Source organism: Heterodontus francisci, chromosome 3 (genome assembly GCF_036365525.1).
Source record: "Heterodontus francisci isolate sHetFra1 chromosome 3, sHetFra1.hap1, whole genome shotgun sequence".
Lineage (NCBI taxonomy): Eukaryota > Metazoa > Chordata > Chondrichthyes > Heterodontiformes > Heterodontidae > Heterodontus > Heterodontus francisci.
Window position 1 is genome coordinate 160,512,824 of NC_090373.1, and position 23,109 is coordinate 160,535,932.

Here is a 23,109-nt window from a genome sequence, read left to right on the forward strand (position 1 = left end):
CATGTTGACTTTGGCTGATCATACTATAATTGCTGAATCCCCTACTAACAACATCCTAGGGGCTACCATTGACCAGAAACTGAACCCCCTTCTTCCCACACCACTCTTTGAGTGATGAGTTTAATTCTCTAATCTGTTTGCCCCTATGCAAATTGATGCATGGCTCAGGTAGCAATCCAGAGATTATTATCTTTGAGGTTCTGCATTTTAATTTGCACCCTAACTCCTCAAACTCTCTCAGCTGCACATCATTCCTAGTTCTACATATATCATTGGCTCCTATGTGGACCACGACAACTGGATCCCCTCACTGCAAGTTTATCTCCAGCTGCAAGGAGAAGTCTTAAACCCTGGCACCGGGTAGGCAACACAACCTTCAGAACTCCTGGTCATGGCTACAGAGAACAGTAACTATTCTCCTGACTATACTGTCCCCTATCACTACCACATTTCTTTTCACTCCCCCACTTGAATGTCTTTTTGCACCATGGTGCTCTGGTCATTTTGCTGCTCCACCCTGGAGTCTTTATTCTCATCAACACAGGTAGCAAGTACCTTGTACCTGTTGGTTAAAGGCAAGGGCCGAGGCCCTTCCATTATTACATGCTAGATCCCCATTCCTGCCTGACTCAGAGTCACACCCTTCCTATCTCTGACCTTTGACCAACTCTGAAGTTGTACTTAACCTAAGGGGATGTGACTGCCTCATGGAACAAAGTGTCCATGTAACTCTCCCTCTCCCTGATGCCCCGCAATGAATGCAGCTCTGACTCCAGCCCAGTAACTCCGAGCCAAAGTTTCTCAAGCTTACCGCTGGTATGGTTGTCTGGGATTGCAATGCATTCCATCAACTCCCACATGTTGCCATCATGGCAAACCACCTGCCCTGCCATGTCTGTTTAACCTATTTATTTATTTGATTAGTTAACTAGTTACTAATTTAGTAAAGTTGGACCTGGAGACAAAAGAAAAAGACTCAGCAGCTACTGGAGGTAAACAAAAAGAATAAAATGCAGCTTCCCCTGCTCCAAATTTCCACTTGCACCAAATTCCCAACTTTAGCACTCAGTTAAATGAAGCACTCTGCTCCCCAACACTCTGTGCTCCACACTGTTCTCAGTCAGCTGATGAATCCGTACTCCTCCATTTTGAACACCACTTGGACGAAGCACTGAGGATCACAAGGGCACAGAATGTACTCTGGGTGGGGGATTTCACTGTCAATCACCAAGATTGGCTCGGTAGCACCACTACTGACCAAGAAAGGAGTCAGGAGGTGAGACACTCACTTGTAGTTGGGTATAACTAGGCACTGAACTCTGCTTAGATTAGTGACGGAAGCCCATAAATTACAGTTGCCTCATGTTGTTGCTCTACGTGGCGCAGGTCTGGCCCATACCCCACTCCTGCGCCGTGGCAGTCACCCGAGCCATTTTCCGCTTCGTCTGGGGATCTAAAATGGACCGGGTCCGGAGGGACACGATGTTCAAATCTCTGGACAAGGGCGGGAAAAATGTACCCAACGTGGCCCTCATCCTGATGACCACCTTCGTGTGCGGCTGCATCAAGCTGTGTGTAGATCCCCAGTACGCAAACTCCAAGTGTCACTACGTGCTGAGGTTCTATCTGTCCCCGGTGTTGCGAAGGATGGGCCTGGTCACATTGCTGCGGAACGCTCCATGCAGTTGGGCGGTGCCGTACCACCTATCCTTCGTGGAGCAGTTTCTGCGGGAAAACACCTTTGACCACCGGTCCATCAGGCAGTGGTCTGCACGGAATGTCCTCAAGGCCCTACGGGAAAAGGAAACGGTGGATCCTGTCGGATGGTTCCCCGAGCAGACCGTCAAAGTCATTTGGCGGAATTCACCAGAACTTTCAAACAAGCACCAAGACGTAGCTTGGCTGGTGGTGAGAAGGGCCCTCCCCGTCAGATCCTTCATGCACACCCGAAGTCTCGCCCCCTCCGCACAATGCCCCCGCATTGGCTGTGGTGGGGAAGAGACGGTCGCCCACCTCCTCCTGGAATGTGCCTTTGCAAAGCAGGTGTGGAAAGAGATGCAGTGGTGTTTGTCAAGGTTCATCCCAAGCAGCTCTGTAACACAGGAGTCTGTGCTCTACGGGCTGTTCCCAGGGACGCACACCGAGACAAACATCAACTGCTGCTGGAGGACTATCAATTCGGTGAAAGACGCCCTTTGGTCTACCCGAAACTTGCTGGTCTTCCAGCGCAAAGAGTTGTCCACCACCGAATGTTGCAGACTGGCACATTCCAAGGTCCAGGACTACGTGCTGAGGGACGCACTAAAGCTTGGGGCAGCTGCAGCAAAGGCTCAATGGGGAAAGACCACAGTGTAAGGTTCCCCCACCAAGCTGGACTGAGGGGCTGGATCCATGGGAAACCCCTCAAACTGTATCATTAATATTCTCAATTGCTGTAAATGTAAAACTGTAATTGACATGACAATTGTGAAATGGAAGGGTTGGGAAGAAACTCATGACAGTATTGAAGGAAACTGATCTCCCTTGCAATGTTTGTATTTTTTGGTGCTGTTTGGAAACTGTTTGGCAATGTAATTTTTACAGATTTTTATGAATAAAGTATATTTTGGAAAAAAAAAAATAAATTACAGTTGCCATGTTAACATGCAAATTTAATGCATGGGTGTGACATTCCTGAGTGTGTTATTTTCACACTAACAATAGGTTACTGCATCATTAAAATAATGGACAGAGGAAGGATATGTGTTGAGGGTTAATCTCCCCCAATATTGGCAGACTTAAATGGGGTTGTTCTGTTTAAAATTACATTGCTTTAGTTAACTATCTCTGTGCCTGTTAATAAAGGAAACTTCCTCACTGGTTGCATTAGCTGTGCAACAAGTGCAATCAGAAGCTCGGGACAGAGGATCTCCAGTACAAATCTATGTCCAATCACTCTGGGATTGAAACAAGCCAACATGCTCAGCCCACCTATGTTTTCCTGCATTTATAACTTCAGATTTTAACAAAGTGAGGGATGATATCTCTGCTAAATTAGCAGTTCTGGAAGAAAAATGATTTTTTAAAAGAAGCATGATGGTAAACTGAAACAACCATTTATTACAGAAAGCTGAATAAAAGTTGAAGACAATTGAAAGATTTCTCCACTCATTAAAACTATTTCGATAATTTGAATATTCAATTTAACTCAGCATTGGTAATCTTTAAAGTATTGTTATTTTACGTGGTTTTGTTAACACTTGAGATCTCTCAAATAAACATCTTCTCTATAGCATAGTATCCTGTATACAGTTACTCTACTCTTCATCATATATTCTAATGATTGAAAAAGAAAATGAGATTGCCTCACTAAGAGAATTGTTATTAAGTTTTTTTTAAGTTGCGCTCAGAAAGTATTTTTAATGTCTTGTGCAGATTACTCACGATTGTAGTAACTTTTAAATCTATTGCTTAAATAATATTCTCACGGAAAATACTTTCACAATTTTCAGTGTCTTGTTTTTCAGTCTTGGTCCACAACAGTGGAAATGTTTTCCTATGAGTTACAGTCAGTCATGGTGCAACAGAAACCCTCTGCATGATTAGAATTGTTAATGATGAGTTGGAATTCATGGTATTGTCTGTTTCTTTAAGAATACACAGCAGGAGACCCCTAGATGGTTACAATGCATATAAAGTAGAAAATGTGAATAATTTTCAAATACAGTAACTGATGTTAAGAGGTTTCTTTATGTGTTGCTGATTTCTTTAGTTCTCTGTGCTGGAAATCCACTGTCTAGTGGCCAACCCTAAATGGGAAGGGTTGCAAAGGTTAAGGCACAATGCAGAAAAGCACAGCAGAACATTGGAAAACACAGAATGTCAGCCACACAAATGTCTTTTAGCGTATTTCTAAAAATACGCATCACAAAAGTTGTATATAGCAAACTTCCAAAGAAAGTATTCCGATTTTTAGAACACAACTATGAACTTAAAATATACAGATATTATTTTCACCAATCCACCCATTTCAAAATGATGCAAAAATACCCTTTGTAACAAAGTGCCAAATGGTAATAGTGAGTGCAGTCTCTATTTTTCAATAGGTATGAAAAAGATGCTATTTGGATGTATTTTATATTGGACGAAGGTGCACAGCTAGTGTGTGTTTATGTGAAACCCAAGGATGAAAACAATTTATCAAAACTTACTCCAAAATTCTTTTGTTTTGTTTTCAAACATTAAAAGCAGCATCTGTTTTACAGGGCAATCCTGTAGCATATTTTTCTTTGCAAGTACTTTGTACAAAAACAGCCATGAGGTATGCTTTCTGGAAAGAAACATATACCGACAACAGAGGAAGAAATTAAAAATATAGTTTTGGAGTTAAGTGGCATAGGCTAGTTAAAATAAAACCCTGCACACTGCCTCTAACTATGGATTGCAATATAATTTTTCCAGCAAGGCTTGGGAATTATGGTGCTATAAAAAGATGACGCAGTACAGTCTAACATTTGTGTGTGTTTTTTTGTCTGAGACTATTAAGTGACATTGGGGTTAATTTTACATTGTCAGCAGACATGAATTAAATGAATAAAACCTCGCCAAAACAGAGGACTATATCAGCTTCATTTTTTGGATGCAAATTCTAACTATCACTGGTTACAGTTATTTGAACAGTGGGTTCTCAGTTATATGAACTGAGCTGATTATAATTCAGCTGATTTTAATGATATAAAAATATATTTTGGTACGATGTGTAAATTTCAGTGGTATTTGTACTAATATGTGAAAGTGCAGTTAAAGGTTGATACACAAAGTTCATGGGTCAAAGTGGAAGACATAGGCTCAAGTGTACAATATCCTTTCTTTGCATTCCCAATGACAATCATTGGGTGAAACACCTGCAGTGTTTCCCCATAAGGTTATGCAAGCCCAAAGATGGATTGGGCTGTAAGTAATGTAACTGACAAAGAAGGAAAAGGGGATGTACAATATGTCCATGATTTGTACAGTTTTGTCCAACAAGGAAGGTGACAGTGCCAGGACTAGTTCTAGGAAATGAAATGTGGCAAGTCGGCAATGCACGGATAGGGGAACATCCAGGAAATAATGACCATAATATAATTGGGCTCAATATGGAAACTTAAGAGGAAAGGGAACTGAAAAAGTTAAAGGTCCTTGACTGGAAAAAAGCCAATTTAATGAGATGCAAAAGAAACTAGCCAAATAAATTGGAAAGAAAATGTTGAACAAGGCAATGGATAAACCATGGGAAACTTTTAAAGAAGAACTGATTAAGGTACAGACCAGACATATTCCCACAAGAAGTAATGAGGGTGCAACAAAAATAGTTTTTTGGATGAAAAGAGAAATTTAAGTGAGACTTTAAAAAGTCATATGATAAATTTGGGCCGATAACACGAAAGAGAAGCAAGCCAACTACAGATTAAGAAGGGAAGCGAAGAAGATTAGAAAGCCAAAGAGAGACACTGTCATCAAATATAAACTGAAATTGTGAAGAATTTTATAAACATGGTGTGTGCCATGAGAGTTTCTAAAAGTTGAAAAAAACTTAGAACATAGAACAGTACAGCACAGTACAGGCCCTTCGGCCCACGATGTTGTGCCGAACCATTAACCTACTCTAAGATCAAACTAACGACCTTCCCTCCATTCTACTATCATCCATGTACCTATCCAAGAGTCGCTTAAATGTCCCTAATGTATCTGCTTCTACTACCACCGCTGGCAGTGCATTCCACGCACCCACCACTCTCTGTGTAAAGAACCTACCTCTGACATCTCCCTGAAACCTTCCTCCAATCACCTTAAAATTATGCCCCCTGGTGATAGCCCTTTCCACCCTGGGAAAAAGTCTCTGGCTATCCACTCTATCTATGCCTCTCATCATCTTGTACCCTTCTATCAAGTCACCTCTCATCCTTCTTCGCTCCAATGAGAAAAGCCCGAGCTCCCTCAATCTCCCTTCGTAAGACATGCCCTCCAGTCCAGGCAGCATCCTGGTAAATCTCCTCTGCACCCTCTCTAAAGCTTCCACGTCCTTTCTATAATGAGGCGACCAGAACTGAACACAATATTCCAAGTGTGGTCGAACCAGGGCCTCATAGAGCTGCAGCATAACCTCGCGGCTCTTAAACTCAATCCCCCTTTTAATGAAAGCCAACACACCATACGCCTTCTTAACAACCCTATCAATTTGGGTGGCAACTTTTAGCGATCTATGGACATGGTCCCCAAGATCCCTCTGTTCCTCCACACAACCAAGAATCCTGTCTTTAAGCCTGTATTCTGCATTCAAATTCGACCTTCCAAAATGAATCACTTCACACTTTTCCAGGTTGAACTCCATCTGCCACTTCTCAGCCCGGCTCTGCATCCTGTCAATGTCCCGTTGCAACCGACAACAGCCTTCCACACCATCCACAACTCCAGAAACCTTTGTGTCATCGGCAAACTTGCTAACCCAGCCTTCCACTTCCTCATCCAAGTCATTTATAAAAATCACAAAGAGCAGAGGTCCCAGAACAGATCCCTGCGGAATACCACTGGTCACCGAGCTCCAGGCTGAATACTTTCCATCGACTACCACCCTCTGTCTTCTATGGGCCAGCCAATTTTGTATCCAGACAGCCAACTTCCCCTGTATCCCATGCCTCCTCACTTTCTGAATGAGCCTACCATGGGGAACCTTATCAAAAGCCTTGCTAAAATCCATATACACCACATCCACTGCTCTTCCTTCATCAATGTGTTTTGTCACATCTTCAAAGAATTCAATAAGGCTTGTGAGGCATGACCTGCCCCTCACAAAGCCATGCTGACTGTCTCTAATCAAACCATGCTTTTCCAAATAATCATAAATCCTGTCTCTCAGAATCCTCTCCAATAATTTGCCCACTACCGACGTAAGACTGACTGGTCTATAATTCCCAGGGTTATCTCTATTCCCTTTCTTGAACAAGGGAACAACATTTGCCACCCTCCAATCATCCGGTACTACTCCAGTGGACAGTGAGGACGCAAAGATCATCGCCAAAGGCGCAGCAATCTCTTCCCTCGCTTCCCATAATATCCTTGGGTATATCCCGTCTGGCCCCGGGGACTTATCTGTCCTCATGTCATTCAAAAGTTCCAGCACGTCCTCCCTCTTAACCTCAACCTGTTCGAGCATATCAGCCTGTTCCACGCTGTCCTCACAAACGACCAGGTCCCTCTCACTAGTGAATACTGAAGAAAAGTATTCATTTAGGACCTCCCCTACCTCCTCCGACTCCAGGCACAAGTTCCCTCCACTATCCCTGATCGGCCCTACCCTCACTCTGGCCATCCTCTTGTTCCTCACATAAGTGTAGAACGCCTTGGGATTTTCCTTAATCCTATCCACCAAGACTTTTTCATGTCCCCTTCTAGCTCTCCTAAGTCCATTCTTCAGTTCCTTCCTGGCTACCTTGTAACCCTCTACAGCCCTGTCTGATCCTTGCTTCCTCAACCTTAAGTAAGCTTCCTTCTTCCTCTTGACTAGCTGTTCCACATCTCTTGTCATCCAAGGTTCCTTCACCCTACCATCCCTTTCTTGCCTCATCGGGACAAACCTATCCAGCAGTTGCAGCAAGTGCTCCCGAAACAACCTCCACATTTCTGTCGTGCATTTCCCTGAGAACATCTGTTCCCAGTTTATGCTCCCCAGTTCCTGCCTAATAGCATTGTAATTCCCCTTCCCACAATGACATAGTTTCCCATCCCGTCTGCTCCTGTCCCTCTCCATGACTGTAGTAAAGGTCAGGGAGTTGTGATCACTATCACCGAAATGCTCTCCCACCGAGAGATCTGCCACCTGGCCTGGTTCATTGCCAAGCACCAAGTCCAACATAGCCTCCCCTCTAGTCAGCCTATCTACATATTGAGTCAGGAAACCTTCCTGGACGCACCTGACAAAAACTGCTCCATCCAAACTATTTGCACAAAGGAGGTTCCAATCAATATTAGGGAAGTTGAAGTCACCCATGACAACAACCCTGTTACTTCTGCACCTTTCCAAAATCTGCCTCCCAATCTGCTCCTCCGTGTCTCTGTTGCTATTGGGGGGTCTATAGAAAACTCCAACAAAGTGACTGCTCCTTTCCTGTTTCTGACTTCCACCCATAATGACTCAGGAGACAAACCCTCCTCGACGACCTCCCTTTCTGCAGCTGTGATACTGTCCCTGATTAGCAATGCCACTCCCCCACCTCTTTTACCTCCCTCCCTATTCCTTTTGAAACATCTGAACCCCGGAACATCCAACATGCATTCCTGCCCCTGTGATATCCACGTCTCCGTAATGGCCACAACATCATAGCTCCAAGGACTGATCCATGCTCTAAGTTCATCACCCTTATTCCTGACACTTCTTGCGTTAAAATAGACACACTTCAACCCATCATACCGGCTGCAACTTTGTCGTGTCAATTGTCTAACCTTCCTCACAGACTTTCTGCACTCGGTATCTGCCTGTTCAACAGCTACCCCATCCACTGATCCGTAGCTCCGGTTCCCATCCCCCTACCAAACTAGTTTAAACCCTTCCGAAGAGCTCTAGCAAACAATTTATCAAGAAAACTTGATAAATTTCACATAAGTAAAAATGTATTTGCTGTCGTGTGACCATTAATGGCATCTAATAGTATCCAAATAGTCCCCTCAAATCTAAATCAGGGGACATAATCACTGACCAACGCAAACAAATGGACCGCTGGGTTGAGCACTACCTAGAACTGTACTCCCGGGAGAATGTTGTCACTGAGACTGCCCTCAATGCAGCCCAGCCTCTAACAGTCATGGATGAGCTGGACATACAGCCAACCAAATCGGAACTCAGTGATGCCATTGATTCTCTAGCCAGTGGAAAAGCCCCTGGGAAGGACAGCATTACCCCTGAAATAATCAAGAGTGCCAAGCCTGCTATACTCTCAGCACTACATGAACTGCTATGCCTGTGCTGGGACGAGGGAGCAGTACCTCAGGACATGCGCGATGCCAATATCATCACCCTCTATAAAAACAAAGGTGACCAAGGTGACTGCAACAACTACCGTGGAATCTCCCTGCTCAGCATAGTGGGGAAAGTCTTTGCTCGAGTCGCTCTAAACAGGCTCCAGAAGCTGGCCGAGCGCGTCTACCCTGAGGCACAGTGTGGCTTTCGTGCAGAGAGATCAACCGTTAACATGCTGTTCTCCCTTTGTCAGATACAGGAGAAATGCCACTAACAACAGATGCCCCTCTACATTGCTTTCATTGATCTCACCAAAGCCTTTGACCTCGTCAGCAGACGTGGTCTCTTCAGACTACTAGAAAAGATTGGATGCCCACCAAAGCTACTAAGTATCATCACCTCTTTCCATGACATTATGAAAGGCACAATTCAACATGGTGGCTCCTCATCAGACCCCTTTCCTATCGTGAGTGGCGTGAAACAGGGCTGTGTTCTCGCACCCACACTTTTTGGGATTTTCTTCTCCCTGCTGCTTTCACATGCGTTCAAGTCCTCTGAAGAAGGAATTTTCCTCCACACAAGATCAGGGGACAGGTTGTTCAACCTTGCCCATCTAAGAGCGAAGTCCAAAGTACGGAAAGTCCTCATCAGGGAACTCCTCTTTGCTGACGATGCTGCTTTAACACTGAAGAGTGCCTGCAGAGTCTCATCAACAGGTTTGCGGCTGCCTGCAAAGAATTTGGCCTAACCATCAGCCTCAAGAAAACGAACATCATGGGGCAGGACGTCAGAAATACTCCATCCATCAATATTGGCGACCACGCTCTGGAAGTGGTTCAAGAGTTCACCTACCTAGGCTCAACTATCACCAGTAACCTGTCTCTGGATGCAGAAATCAACAAGCGCATGGGAAAGGCTTCCACTGCTATGTCCAGACTGGCCAAGAGAGTGTGGGAAAATGGCGCACTGACACAGCACACAAAAGTCCGAGTGTATCAAACCTGTGTCCTCAGTACCTTGCTCTATGGCAGCGAGGCCTGGACAACGTATGTCAGCCAAGAGCGACGTCTCAATTCATTCCATCTTTGCTGCCTCCGGAAAATACTTGGCATCAGGTGGCAGGACCGTATCTCCAACACAGAAGTCCTCGAGGCGGCCAACATCCCCAGCTTATACACACTACTGAGTCAGCGGCGCTTGAGATGGCTTGGCCATGTGAGCCGTATGGAAGATGGCAGGATCCCCAAAGACACATTGTACAGCGAGCTCGTCACTGGTATCAGACCCATCAGCCGTCCATGTCTCCGCTTTAAAGAAGTCTGCAAACGCGACATGAAATCCTGTGACATTGATCACAAGTCGTGGGAGTCAGTTGCCAGCATTCGCCAGAGCTGGCGGGCAGCCATAAAGACAGGGCTAAAATGTGGCGAGTCGAAGAGACTTCGCAGTTGGCAGGAAAAAAGACAGAAGTGCAAGGGGAGAGCCAACTGTGTAACAGCCCCGACAATCAAATTTTTCTGCAGCACCTGCGAAAGAGCCTGTCACTCGAGAATTGGCCTTTATAGCCACTGCAGGCGCTGCTCCACACACCACTGACCTTCTCCAGGCGCTTACCCATTGTCTCTCGAGATAAGGAGGCCAAAGAAGAAGTATCCAAAAGATCAACAGACCCAAATTGTGGATTAAATTGTTGGCTTTCTCAGTTTGCATTGCCTTTTGATGCTGCAATACTTTGGTCTTGTCTCACTTGCATCCACACCAGTGCACTGAGACTGTCACTACCTGTTTTTGTCCTCTGGTCAGTTTCTACACATTGACTCACTTTGTCAGATTCTACTTGTTACTCAGCTGTATGCATTTTGTTTCTTTTGTTGAAGTTCCAATATGTCTCTTCAGTAATACAGAATGTTATGTGCTTCAAGACTGTAATGCATAAAGGATTTTATATACCAATCACTCTCACAAAGTTTGAACAAATTATGAACTAATTTGATGCCCTCTGTTACTATTTTGTAACCATCTGAATATTTGTTGTGCCAGTTAAAGCAGAAAATACACGAAGCAAATTTAAAATATATTGAAACAAAATTATGCTGAAATTGTTTAAATATTTCACCTAGCAACCCATTTCCATCATTGTCTAACTGAAATCAAAATGCAACAACAACTTCCATTCATCTGGCATCTTTAATGTAGAAAAACACTCCAAGACACTTCAGAAACATATTACCAAGTACTAGTCTTTTAAATGGGTTTTTTTGTTTAAGTCAGTCTGAAGCCACTTTTCAATTACAAATTCCTCCCTGTGTTTTGTTCATTTTAAATGTTCTTATAAGATTTTCATGAACCAAAATCCAGATCGAATCCGTTTATCATTTCCTTTGGTTATTACCAAACCCTTGACAGTTATTTTGCTCTGCCCTGTTTTGTAAACAATGCAGCTCCAAGGAGTTTGAGTAGTTACTTAATTTCTTATTTGGAATCTGTATGCATTCACTCATAATATTTTATAAGCTTAACCGTAACATGCTCTCTCAACACACTGCTTTAATTTGACTTTTATAACAAGCTACTTAGCCATATTTAGTCTGAATGATGTACCATCTCAGTACATTTTCAAAAGCTGTTTCTTCAGAAGAATGACTGATCTGTTCTCTTGCTCTTGTTTTGCATGCAAGAGAAACCCATGGTCCTTTCTTCTCATTGTATACACATAGCATTAATGGATTTGGTTCGCCTCATTACTGGCTTAGGTTTCAATCACAGAAGTCTTTCAGTGTATGCAAATAAGATAGAATCATCTACCTGAGAGTTAATATTCCAAGCTTTAAAGTGTATTATAAATCTAATGTTTGTATTTAGAGCATAACATCCTGTTCTTTTTTGATGGGCAAAAAGCTAAGCGAGCCTGGGCAGCTGTTTGATGTTGGCTTCAAGTGTTATTAATTTCATATTCCATTATTCTTTTCACTGTAGCACAAGTGAAGCTGATGTGGAGGCTGTCATGGATAAGCTATTTGATGAGCTGGCTCAGAAACAAAATGATAGTACGTAAGTTAATTTCTCTTGAAAGAGAATGCATTTAAAACACAATGCCCAATCTCCACTGACCAATTAGTAAGTTCCATTGCTGTATATGGGTTGATGCCACACTCAAGTGGTTGTCATTGTATCAGTATTTTGTCTAATTTCTGTGTTGAATCATGTGCTATTATTCATCAAACCATGCATTTCCAAGGTATAAGAGATGAATTTTATCGTAATTATCCAGACAAGGCTGATTCTTTGTTCATGTTTCCATAGCAACAAGACCAAGGATTTTGAAAGTGCAAGGGAGGGAGCTGAGACTGAGCAAAGCTTGTGGAACCATAGCAGACTGCACATTTGAAGAGCTGTGTGATAAAGTGAGTACGGTCAAATAAATTTTCAGCCAAGGAAATGTGCTTCCTTTCAGCTTTGCTTTACTATATGCACAATATATATTTCCTGAGCCAGGAGCAGTTTCATCCACAAGATTATTGGCATCTGGAGCACAAATTCTTTACTGCGCATTGTTATAACTGCTTCAGTTATGTTATTGTGGGGAAGATGAAGGAGATACCTTTATCGTTGCAAATGAAAAGAAATAAAGTACACTGCGGAACAGGTGGACTGAACTATAGTTAGAGAATTAAATTTAGCTATAATGGAAAACAGAGCCAGATGCATTCTTCTACAGTTTGGCACATTAAGAAATTCTAATGGGGCAAGTAGCTCTTGACCTTTTTCTTCACTCCTATCTTCCTTTTCTTGTCCGTCCCACGTTGAAGAACTGTAAACTCATGCTGTACCTTGTTTCTGGGTGAGAACTGGCACAACTGAATAAGAAACTTCAAGTGACAATCAGTCTGGGCCTTGAATCTGCACTCCTTTACTTGGGAGCAGAAGATGCCAAAGCTCTGTTAGGTCTCTGTTTACTTACTTCACTGTTCTTTAAACATGTTTGTATAATCATAAAGTTTTAGATTTTAAGATGGGAATATGATACTGAGGATTAGTATTACATTTGCTCCAAACAAGTGTAATTGGGGGGAAAATGAAACTCTAAACTCTTAATTTGACTACAGTGAATCTATCTTACTAGCACTCTATGTGATTCCTGGTTAGACTTTACTGATTCCAATGCAGCGAAACACTTTCTTTTTCCCCCACTGTTAACAGCTTGCATTCGTATGGAGTCCTTAATGTTGCAAAACTTCAAAAGGTGTTTTACTAGTAGTTGTAAGGAGAATGGACAGCATGCTGGCAGGGAGTGATCAGGGGAGTGCTAAAAGGGTGATCAAATAAATGGATCTTATAAGGTTTTTAAAGGTTGAGAAATAGAAAGGATTAGGTAGGGAATTCCAACTCCATTGATTTAATTTCCTGAGGAATACCTTTGCAAAGTTTCTCCACCATGTTCAACATAGCAGTCAGCCATCTTTTATCTGTGCTTGTAATCTTCAACTCCTTTCCAGCTCGGTATTTCTCCAGCGTTTAGTTTAGAGATACAGCACTGAAACAGGCCCTTCGGCCCACCGAGTCTGTGCGAACCATCAACCACCCATTTATACTAATCCTACACTAATCCCATATTCCTACCACATCCCCACCTGTCCCTATATTTCCCTACCACCTACCTATACTAGGGGCAATTTATAATGGCCAATTTACCTACGAACCTGCAAGTCTTTTGGCTGTGGGAGGAAACCGGAGCACCCGGAGAAAACCCACGCAGACACAGGGAGAATTTGCAAACTCCACACAGGCAGTACCCAGAATTGAACCCGGGTCGCTGGAGCTGTGAGGCTGCGGTGCTAACCACTGCGCCACTGTAACATTAACTGCTTTGTAAGGAGTCTATCTATTGCTGGGAGGTAAAGGGTTGTGGAGGGTGGGAGATTAATCTCTTCTAATAAATCTTCCCTGAAACTTATTAATGGCCCAGACTTTGCGGTCAGCAGCAAATAAACAGTGTTCACCGTTCACTATGCTGACAGCTTCCCACAGAGTTTTTGTCAGATTTTGAGTGGCAACTTGTTGTCATTGGGCGTCTCATCCAGTGTGATGCCCTCTACGGGGGATCTGTGGCATGTGTGAGCAGGCCAAGCAGAAGCATGGCTGTTCAACCAATCAGATTGAAGAGTTCTTATTGAAACACACAGGGCTGGAGTTTAAGTCCTTGACTTACTGGGGGTGCGGGGGCGGGTTTGTGAGCATTGTGGTGTGGAATGCGAGGTCTGGTAGTGCGTAGAAAGTAAGTGCAGCTCATCTGTCTTAATGGCTTTTTAACCCAGCCAATGCATTACCATGTAGTTTCTGGGTTTCTTGACCAATTAGCATGAATTGTTGTGAAGATGTCCCACATGAATCGACTTCCAAACATGCAACCTGGAACTCTCTTCCTAACAGCACTGTGGGTATACCTACCCCACATGCAGCGGTTCAAGAAGGCAGCTCACCACCACCTTCTCGTGGGCAATTAGGGATGGGCAATAAAAGCTGTCCTAGCCCGCGACGCCCACATCCCATAAATGAATAAAAACAAAACTTGGGCACAATTGAAGGAACTGGAAGAATGGAGTCCAGAAATTCAAAGGCTGCACCTTGTTTTATTGACCCCCTCCCTGGATGTGAAACTGGGGAATGTAAGGGCCATGGGGGAGATGCTCTTCCCTACTGGTGGATGGAAGAAGCCTGTAGGTGAAATAAGGAAGGCATGACTGAAAGTTGTCCATGAGGCCAGCAGCAGGAGCCTGGTGCCACACTCATAGATTCAGCGCAAAAGGCGGTTTAACAAAATAAAAACAGAAAGTGCTGGAAATACTCAGCAGGTCTGGCAGCATATGTGGAGAGAGAAACAGAGTTAACGTTTCAGGCCTGTGGTTTAATGAGCTAAACAGGACAAGAAAGGTGAGTATAGTGGAACGTACACCTACATCCTGTTACGAGAGTACTTCTATTTTTTTCTGTAAAATATGTTTTAAGGACTTATAGTTGAATTATGGACACTGATTCATCTGGAATCTTGAAGAGATGCTGAACTTTGTGTTTTTTTTAAAGAAGTCACCAAGAAGGTTCCTGGATTTGGCTTGTAAACAAGTCTTACTGAAAGGCACCTGCCTTTAATAATCACCCAGCAGGGGTTGTTTTTGACTTGGGGTGATGTTTACAAAGAAGTTACAGGTCAAGATTTATAGAGGTCAGGAGGCTTGACTTCTGGACTGTTTTTAGTTTCAATTTGAACTGGTGAAAACGATAGTTGGTTTTTGTCTGCCAGAAGAACACAGCTTGTCTCTCTCTCTTGAAAATAAATCCAGTATTTCCAGTGTGTCAGTTTCCTAATTCCTACCGTATTTGAAGAAACCTTGCGTAGCAAATGTGTGGGAACTGAAACCCTTGTTGCCACATTTCTGCTGTAAGACCTATCTGAAGCCTTTGTAGTTGCATTTCTTGGAAAGCCTACCCAAACCGATCTTCAACATCACTTGGAAAGAACTGTTCTAGGAAGAGTCCAGTGACAGCCATCTATAGGAATTTGGGACGCCAAACCAAAACCAACGACGAGTATTCCACCTAAGTATTTTTTTTCTTTGTAACAGTGCTATAAACAAAATCTCTTTTATTTTTCCCGGTTAACTGGGGCTAGGATAAATAAGGGGCTTTAATATTTCAATCTGTGTGTGTACGTTTACTTCATTACTGGTTAAGACTTGTTTTATAATAAACTGATAATTCTGTTGTTTATTAAAGAAACCTGGTTGGTGTGTTTTATTCTGGGAAAAATAGAGTATATGATTGATTGAATTGGAGGGAAAATTTAAATATGTTGTGACCTGTGGAGAAGTGGGACTAGAATAAACTCCTCCCACCTCAATCATAACAATCCTGATATACATATCACCCCAACCCCTCACTCTACCTTCTCAAAACTAAGCACATCACACCAACTTAACTTGTAGGTACACCCATCCTTTCTGTCTGTGCACTTCCTCACATCTCCGTCTGTCCATTCACCACTGACACTCACCTCATCTTTATACAAGTCATGCCTCTCCCTCATAGTTACCCTCAACAAATGCTTTCCTCCATCTATTCAACATATTCCATCACTCTCACTCATAGGTCTCTTCATTCCCTCTTTGCAGAAGAGAGCACAGAACACAAGGCAGAGGCAGAAACCCAGAGGTTGCCCTCCAGCCATCTCTCAACTGACCACTGCAGAGGAGGGGGAGCTGGATATCAGTGGAGTCTCAGCATGTCTGACCACCACAGATGGGGAGATGAAGGCCGCCTAAGCTACTTAGTGACAGAGTGTAATATCAGACAGCCACATGGTGTACAACTTTCACTCATGTTGACTTGATGTCCACGGTGAGTGAAATACAATCCTCTGTAAGCATAATGATCACTTAAAACATTTTTACCTTGGCAGTTCTAATTTATGTCATTTATCTCCCACAGGGTCTTCAAGCATCTTGCAGGAGGTCGTCCAGGAGAGTGACAATAACACCTCGGAGAAGGTCACTCCCTCTCAGGGTGCTCAATCACATGACTCATGCAGACTGTGGACCAGCTCAGATACTTGCACTTAGATGAGACTGGTGAGGCAGGAAGTTGGGTTTTCACCTGGTGACTCACATCACAAGTGTGCAAAAGCAGATTGTAGGGCAAGGGACAGCAGTGGAGGGTCCATGTTTGGAGGACACTCCATGCTCTGCTCTGCTTTTTTTTATTCCTTTGTGGGATGTGGTCATTGCTGGCTAGGCCAGCATTTATTGCCCATCCCTAATTGCCCTTGAGAAGGTGGTGGTGAGCCGGATGCAGATGCTATACCTTGACAAACAGGATACTTCTGAAGCAGCAGCAAAGAGTGTTTAATGTACTGGCAGGTGTTTCATCCACACTATGCATGCTTGCAGAGAGATTGCAGGAGTCTCAAGCACGAGTGGCATACTGTCACCAGCCTTTGTGATGATGGCTTTGTCATCAAAAGAGTGGCCACCTGCATGGAGCATTAAATGCAGCAATCAAAAGAGTGCATGCAGGCCTTCACCTATGGCTTACAACTATGAATGCCACCTTAAACAGGATGCAAAATATTCATGACCATTCATCACTCCACTGACTAAAGCAAAGTATTCTCCAGCTCATTGCTGACAGGGAAGTGTGGATGGGCCATGAGACAGATCATGGAGAAAGCGGATATGGAAGTAGGGAGTCAGCTCAAAGTCCTTCCACTTCTTACCTTTTTCCTTCCACCTCAGTCAGTAAGTCAGTACTCCTGATGCTGCCTCATGTCTCAATGGCCGAGTCTGTCTCTGCACAGGTGCAGATGGAGCAGTTTTTGGCAGGGTCCTCACAGGCTCCAAAACCCAGAGGACATCAGCCAAGAGCATCTCAGCAGTCAGAATAAGGATCTGAGCAGTCAGCCTCTACCTCTGCTGAAGCGACAGGGTTGCACCACATAAAAGTGCTAGGAAGAGGAAGGGTAAAGATTTGTCATTGCACAAGGGTATGCATATTGTTGTGTTCCACAATGTTAGCATGGTAAGTTTCTGTTTTATTTTTGAGTGACATAAAATAATTTCTTTCCATAATTTTCTCATCTTGCCCATTTTTGGTTGCTGCCTGGAAAGTGGCCTTTTCACTTGTGATGAGTGGTAAGAGAAGAATTCACACCGAGTAATGGGGGAGGCTGTAAAATGGATGTGTGGTTGTTTACAGGACTACTTTGTGTCAGGCGAATGGCAGAGGAGTGGAAATGGCTTTTGGATATGGTTGTCAGATGCGGGGACTGATGGAACCTAAGGGATGCAGTAAGGGTGCCACTGCTGGTGCATTGAGCACATCAAGTTCTGCCACCGCTGTCATCTCCTCCACATCAGAGTTGTCTAAGGATGCTCTTGTCTTGTTCCTCCTGCAGGTCCAAGCTTCAGTGCTGTGCAATGTTGTGCAGACAGCAGCACACCACAACCATTCTGGAAACCCTGGCGGGCGCATGCGAAGGCACCTCCAGATCTCTCCAGGCGCATTAAGTGCATTTTCAGCATGCTTGCTCAATGACATATCTGGTTATCAGATGACTTTCATTGTGTCACTCCTATGCTTCATTGGTTGGATTCCTCACAGGTGTTATTAGCCACATTTTAAGTGGGTATCTCTTGTCTCTGAGCAGCCAGCCAGTAACTCTGCTTTTGAGATGCAAAGAGATCAGGCAGGATGAAAGTATCGTGGCAGCTGCCCAGCAATCTTGTGCAAACCTGCATAAACTTCTTTTTGTGGTTATACACCAGCTGCATATCATTGACGTGGTTGTGGTTGATGACCAGTCCAGGGTGATCTGGGGGTGCCTTCATTGCCACATCTATGTAGTCAACGATGTCTTTTTTCTGTGGGAAGCCAGCCAGAACCACAAACCTGAGCACCAGCTCATTCTGATTGGTGTTATCGCAGGCAACGTTGGCATAATTGCCGGCCCTGGCAGACAAGTCATCGATCATCTGTCTTAGGCATTTGTGGACCGCCAACTGTGAGATCCTGCAAATGTTTCTGGCAGAGCCCAGGAAGAATTCAGAGGCAAAGACGTTAAGTGGGATGGTGACTTTAACAGTCACTGACAAAGCATGGCCACCAGGTCCACTTGTCAGCAGGTCTTGTTCCAGCAGGCTGCGAATGTCTGCCACCACCTGATGTGAGACCCTGAGCCTCCTGAGCAATGTTCCCTCTAAGCTGCAAGGTTGCACAGCAACCTGAAAGTCCCCCCACGCAGGCTGCGCAGAAGTGAGTCCCTTTAAATTACCCGGCGTTCATAGCTGTGCCAAAAAATTTAAAGGGGCCTCACACTTGGAAATTTTTACAGGGAACGTTGCTGCTGAGACACTGGTACTGCAACATGTCGAGAAACTTTGTTCCCTGCCTGTAGACTCTGGGTGCCGGGTATGTCCTCCTGCGAACTACGCCAGTCTGCTGATCCCTTCTCCCCTATGGAGCTGCAGGTCTGCTAACAGCAGGCTGCTGTTCCTGCTGATGCTGTTGTTGCTCCCGCTCCTGCTGGTGCTCGTCATCTTGGTCCTCATCTGTGGTCCAAAAGAACACAGCATAAGCAGCACCCATGGTGATCTGATAGATCAGAGCTCCAAAGTGCAGATGAGATGTAAAACCACCAAAATCGTCCAAATAACCTCCAAAATTACTTCTCAGCACAAATGCAGTGAACAAATCCTTTCACATAAGCAGACAAGAAAGAAGCTGTGAGGTTTCAATACTTATTGGCATATTTCTCTGTCATGTCTTCAGCCTGGCGAGTTCCAGGCCCGTGAACCCAGAGTTAAATTGCAAAATCCAAAACATATTGAATTGACAGCCTGCCTCTCGCAAGGAGGTTGCTCGCTTGCAGCCTAACGTGCTGGAGTTAAATGTGAAAACTGGCGTAATAAAAACAAGAAATGCTGGAAATACTCAGCAGGTCTGGCAGCATCTGTGCAGAGAAGCAGAGTTAACGTTTCAGGTCAGAGACCCTTCTTCAGAACTGACAAATATTAGAAATGTAAAAGGTTTTAAGCAAGTAGAGCGGGGGTGGGGCAAGAGATAACAAAGGAGAAGGTGTAGATAGGACAGAGGATCACAGAGAATAACTGACCAGAAGGTCATGGAACAAAGGCAAACGGTATGTTAATGGTGTGCTGAAAGACAAAGCGTTAGTACAGAGAGGGTGTGAAAGACTGTAAAGCACAGAGCACTCCAAGCACAAACATAAAAAAAACACATTAAAAAAATACCATAACAGTGGGTAAGCACAGTGGCAACAAACTGAAAAACTTAAAATAAAATAACCAAATAAAAAAGGAAAAAGAAAAAAAAAATTAAGCATTAAAAGGGGGACCCGTCATGCTCTGAAATTATTGAACTCAATGTTCAGTCCGGCAGGCTGTAGTGTGCCTAATTGGTAAATGAGATGCTGTTCCTCGAGCTTGCATTGATGTTCACTGGAACACTGCAGCAATCCCAGGACAGAGATGTGAGCATGAGAGCAGGGGGGAGTGTTGAAATGGCCAGCAACCGGAAGTTCAGAGTCATGTTTACGGACGGAGTGGAGGTATTCCGCAAAGTGGTCACCCAGTCTGCGTTTGGTCTCCCCAATGTAGAGGAGACCACATTGTGAGCAGCGAATACAGAATACTACATTGAAAGAAGTACAAGTAAATGGCTGCTTCACCTGAAAGGAGTGTTTGGGGCCTTGGATAGTGAGGAGAGAGGAGGTAAATGGGCAGATATTACAAAGAACAAAAGAACAAAGATAATTACAGCACAGGAACAGGCCCTTCGGCCCTCCAAGCCTGCGCCGATCCAGATCCTCTCTCTAAACATGTCGCCTATTTTCTAAGGTTCTGTATCTCTTTTCTTCCTGCCCTTTCATGTATCTGTCTAGATACATCTTAAAAGAATCCATCGTGCCCGCATCTACCACCTCCGCTGGCAATGCGTTCCAGGTGCCCACCACCCTCTGCGTAAAGAACTTTCCACGCATATCCCCCCTAAACTTTTCCCCTTTCACTTTGAACTCGTGTCCTCTAGTAATTGAAACCCCCACTCTGGGAAAAAGCCTCTTGCTATCCACCCTGTCTATACCTCTCATGATTTTGTACACCTCAATCAGGTCCCCCCTCAACCTCCGTCTTTCTAATGAAAATAATCCTAATCTGCTCAACCTCTCTTCATAGCTAGCGCCCTCCATACCAGGCAACATCCTTGTGAACCTCCTCTGCACCCTCTCCAAAGCATCCACATCCTTTTGATAATGTGGCGACCAGAACTGTACGCAGTATTCCAAATGTGGCCGAACCAAAGTCCTATACAACTGTAACATGACCTGCCAACTCTTGTACTCAATGCCCCGTCCGATGAAGGAAAGCATGCCGTATGCCTTCTTGACCACTCTATTTACCTGCGTTGCCACCTTCAGGGAACAGTGGACCTGAACACCCAAATCTCTCTGGACATCAATTTTCCCCAGGACTTTTCCATTTACTGTATAGTTCACTCTTGAATTGGATCTTCCAAAATGCATCACCTCGCATTTGCCCTGATTGAACTCCATCTGCCATTTCTCTGCCCAACTCTCCAATCTATCTATATTCTGCTGTATTCTCTGACAGTCCCCTTCACTATCTGCTACTCCACCAATCTTAGTGTCGTCTGCAAATTTGCTAATCAGTCCACCTATACTTTCCTCCAAATCATTAATGTATATCACAAACAACAGTGGTCCCAGCACGGATCCCTGTGGAACACCACTGGTCACACGTCTCCATTTTGAGAAACTCCCTTCCACTGCTACTCTCTGTCTCCTGTTGCCCAGCCAGTTCTTTATCCATCTAGCTAGTACACCATGGACCCCAAGCGCCTTCACTTTCTCCATCAGCCTGCCATGGGGAACCTTATCAAACGCCTTACTGAAGTCCATGTATATGACATCGACAGCCCTTCCCTCATCAATCAACTTTGTCACTTCCTCAAAGAATTCTATTAAGTTGGTAAGACATGACCTTCCCTGCACAAAACCATGTTGCCTATCACTGATGAGCCCATTTTCTTCCAAATGGGAATAGATCCTATCCCTCAGTATCTTCTCCAGCAGCTTCCCTACCACTGACGTCAGGCTCACCGGTCTATAATTACCTGGATTATCCCTGCTACCCTTCTTAAACAAGGGGACAACATTAGCAATTCTCCAGTCCTCCGGGACCTCACCCGTGTTTAAGGATGCTGCAAAGATATCTGTTAAGGCCCCAGCTATTTCCTCTCTCGCTTCCCTCAGTAACCTGGGATAGATCCCATCCGGACCTGGGGACTTGTCCACCTTAATGCCCTTTAGAATACCCAACACTTACTCCCTCCTTATGCCGACTTGACCTAGAGTAATCAAACATCTGTTCCTAACCTCAACATCCGTCATGTCCCTCTCCTCGGTGAATACCGATGCAAAGTACTCGTTTAGAATCTCACCCATTTTCTCTGAGTCCAAGCATAACATTCCTCCTTTGTCCTTTAGTGGGCCAATCCTTTCTCTAGTTACCCTCTTTCTCCTTATATATGAATAAAAGGCTTTGGGATTTTCCTTAACCCTGTTTGCTAAAGATATTTCATGACCCCTTTTAGCCCTCTTAATTCCTCGTTTCAGATTGGTCCTACATTCCCGATATTCTTTCAAAGCTTCGTCTTTCATCAGCCGCCTAGACCTTATGTATGCTTCCTTTTTCCTCTTAGCTAGTCTCACAATTTCACCTGTCATCCATGGTTCCCTAATCTTGCCATTTCTATCCCTCATTTTCACAGGAACATGTCTCTCCTGCACGCTAATCAACCTCTCTTTAAAAGCCTCCCACATATCACATGTGGATTTACCTTCAAACAGCTGCTCCCAATCTACATTTCCCAGCTCCTGCCGAATTTTGGTATAGTTGGCCTTCCCCCAATTTAGCACTCTTCCTGTAGGACCACTCTCGTCTTTGTCCATGAGTATTTTAAAGCTTACGGAATTGTGATCACTATTCCCAAAGTAGTCCCCTACTGAAACTTCAACAACCTGGCCGGGCTCATTCCCCAACACCAGGTCCAGTATGGCCCCTTCCCGAGTTGGACTATTTACATACTGCTCTAGAAAACCCTCCTGGATGCTCCTTACAAATTCTGCTCCATCTGGACCTCTAACACTAAGCGAATCCCAGTCAATGTTGGGAAAATTAAAATCTCCTATCACCACCACCCTGTTGCTCCTACATCTTTCCATAATCTGTTTACATATTTGTACCTCTATCTCACGCTCGCTGTTGGGAGGCCTGTAGTACAGCCCCAACATTGTTACCGCACCCTTCCTATTTCTGAGTTCTGTCCATATTGCCTCACTGCTCGAGTCCTCCATAGTGCCCTCCTTCAGCACAGCTGTGATATCCTCTTTGACCAGTAATGCAACTCCTCCACCCCTTTTACCTCCCTCTCTATCCCGCCTGAAGCATCGATATCCTGGGATATTTAGTTGCCAATCATGCCCTTCCCTCAACCAAGTCTCAGTAATAGCAATAACATCATACTCCCAGGTACCAATCCAAGCCCTA

General features: G+C 44.2%; 1 protein-coding gene across 2 annotated transcripts in view; it reads left to right on the forward strand.

Annotated features, from left to right (window-relative positions):
* The window catches only part of afg1lb (AFG1 like ATPase b), a 215,575-nt gene that overhangs the window by 157,560 nt on the left and 34,906 nt on the right, over positions 1-23,109 (forward strand). For both annotated transcript variants that reach the window (XM_068027166.1, XM_068027167.1), the window contains 2 exons: positions 11,951-12,021; positions 12,278-12,378. In XM_068027166.1, the coding sequence (XP_067883267.1) occupies positions 11,951-12,021; positions 12,278-12,378 (172 nt within the window). The remainder of the gene's footprint in view (positions 1-11,950; positions 12,022-12,277; positions 12,379-23,109) is intronic.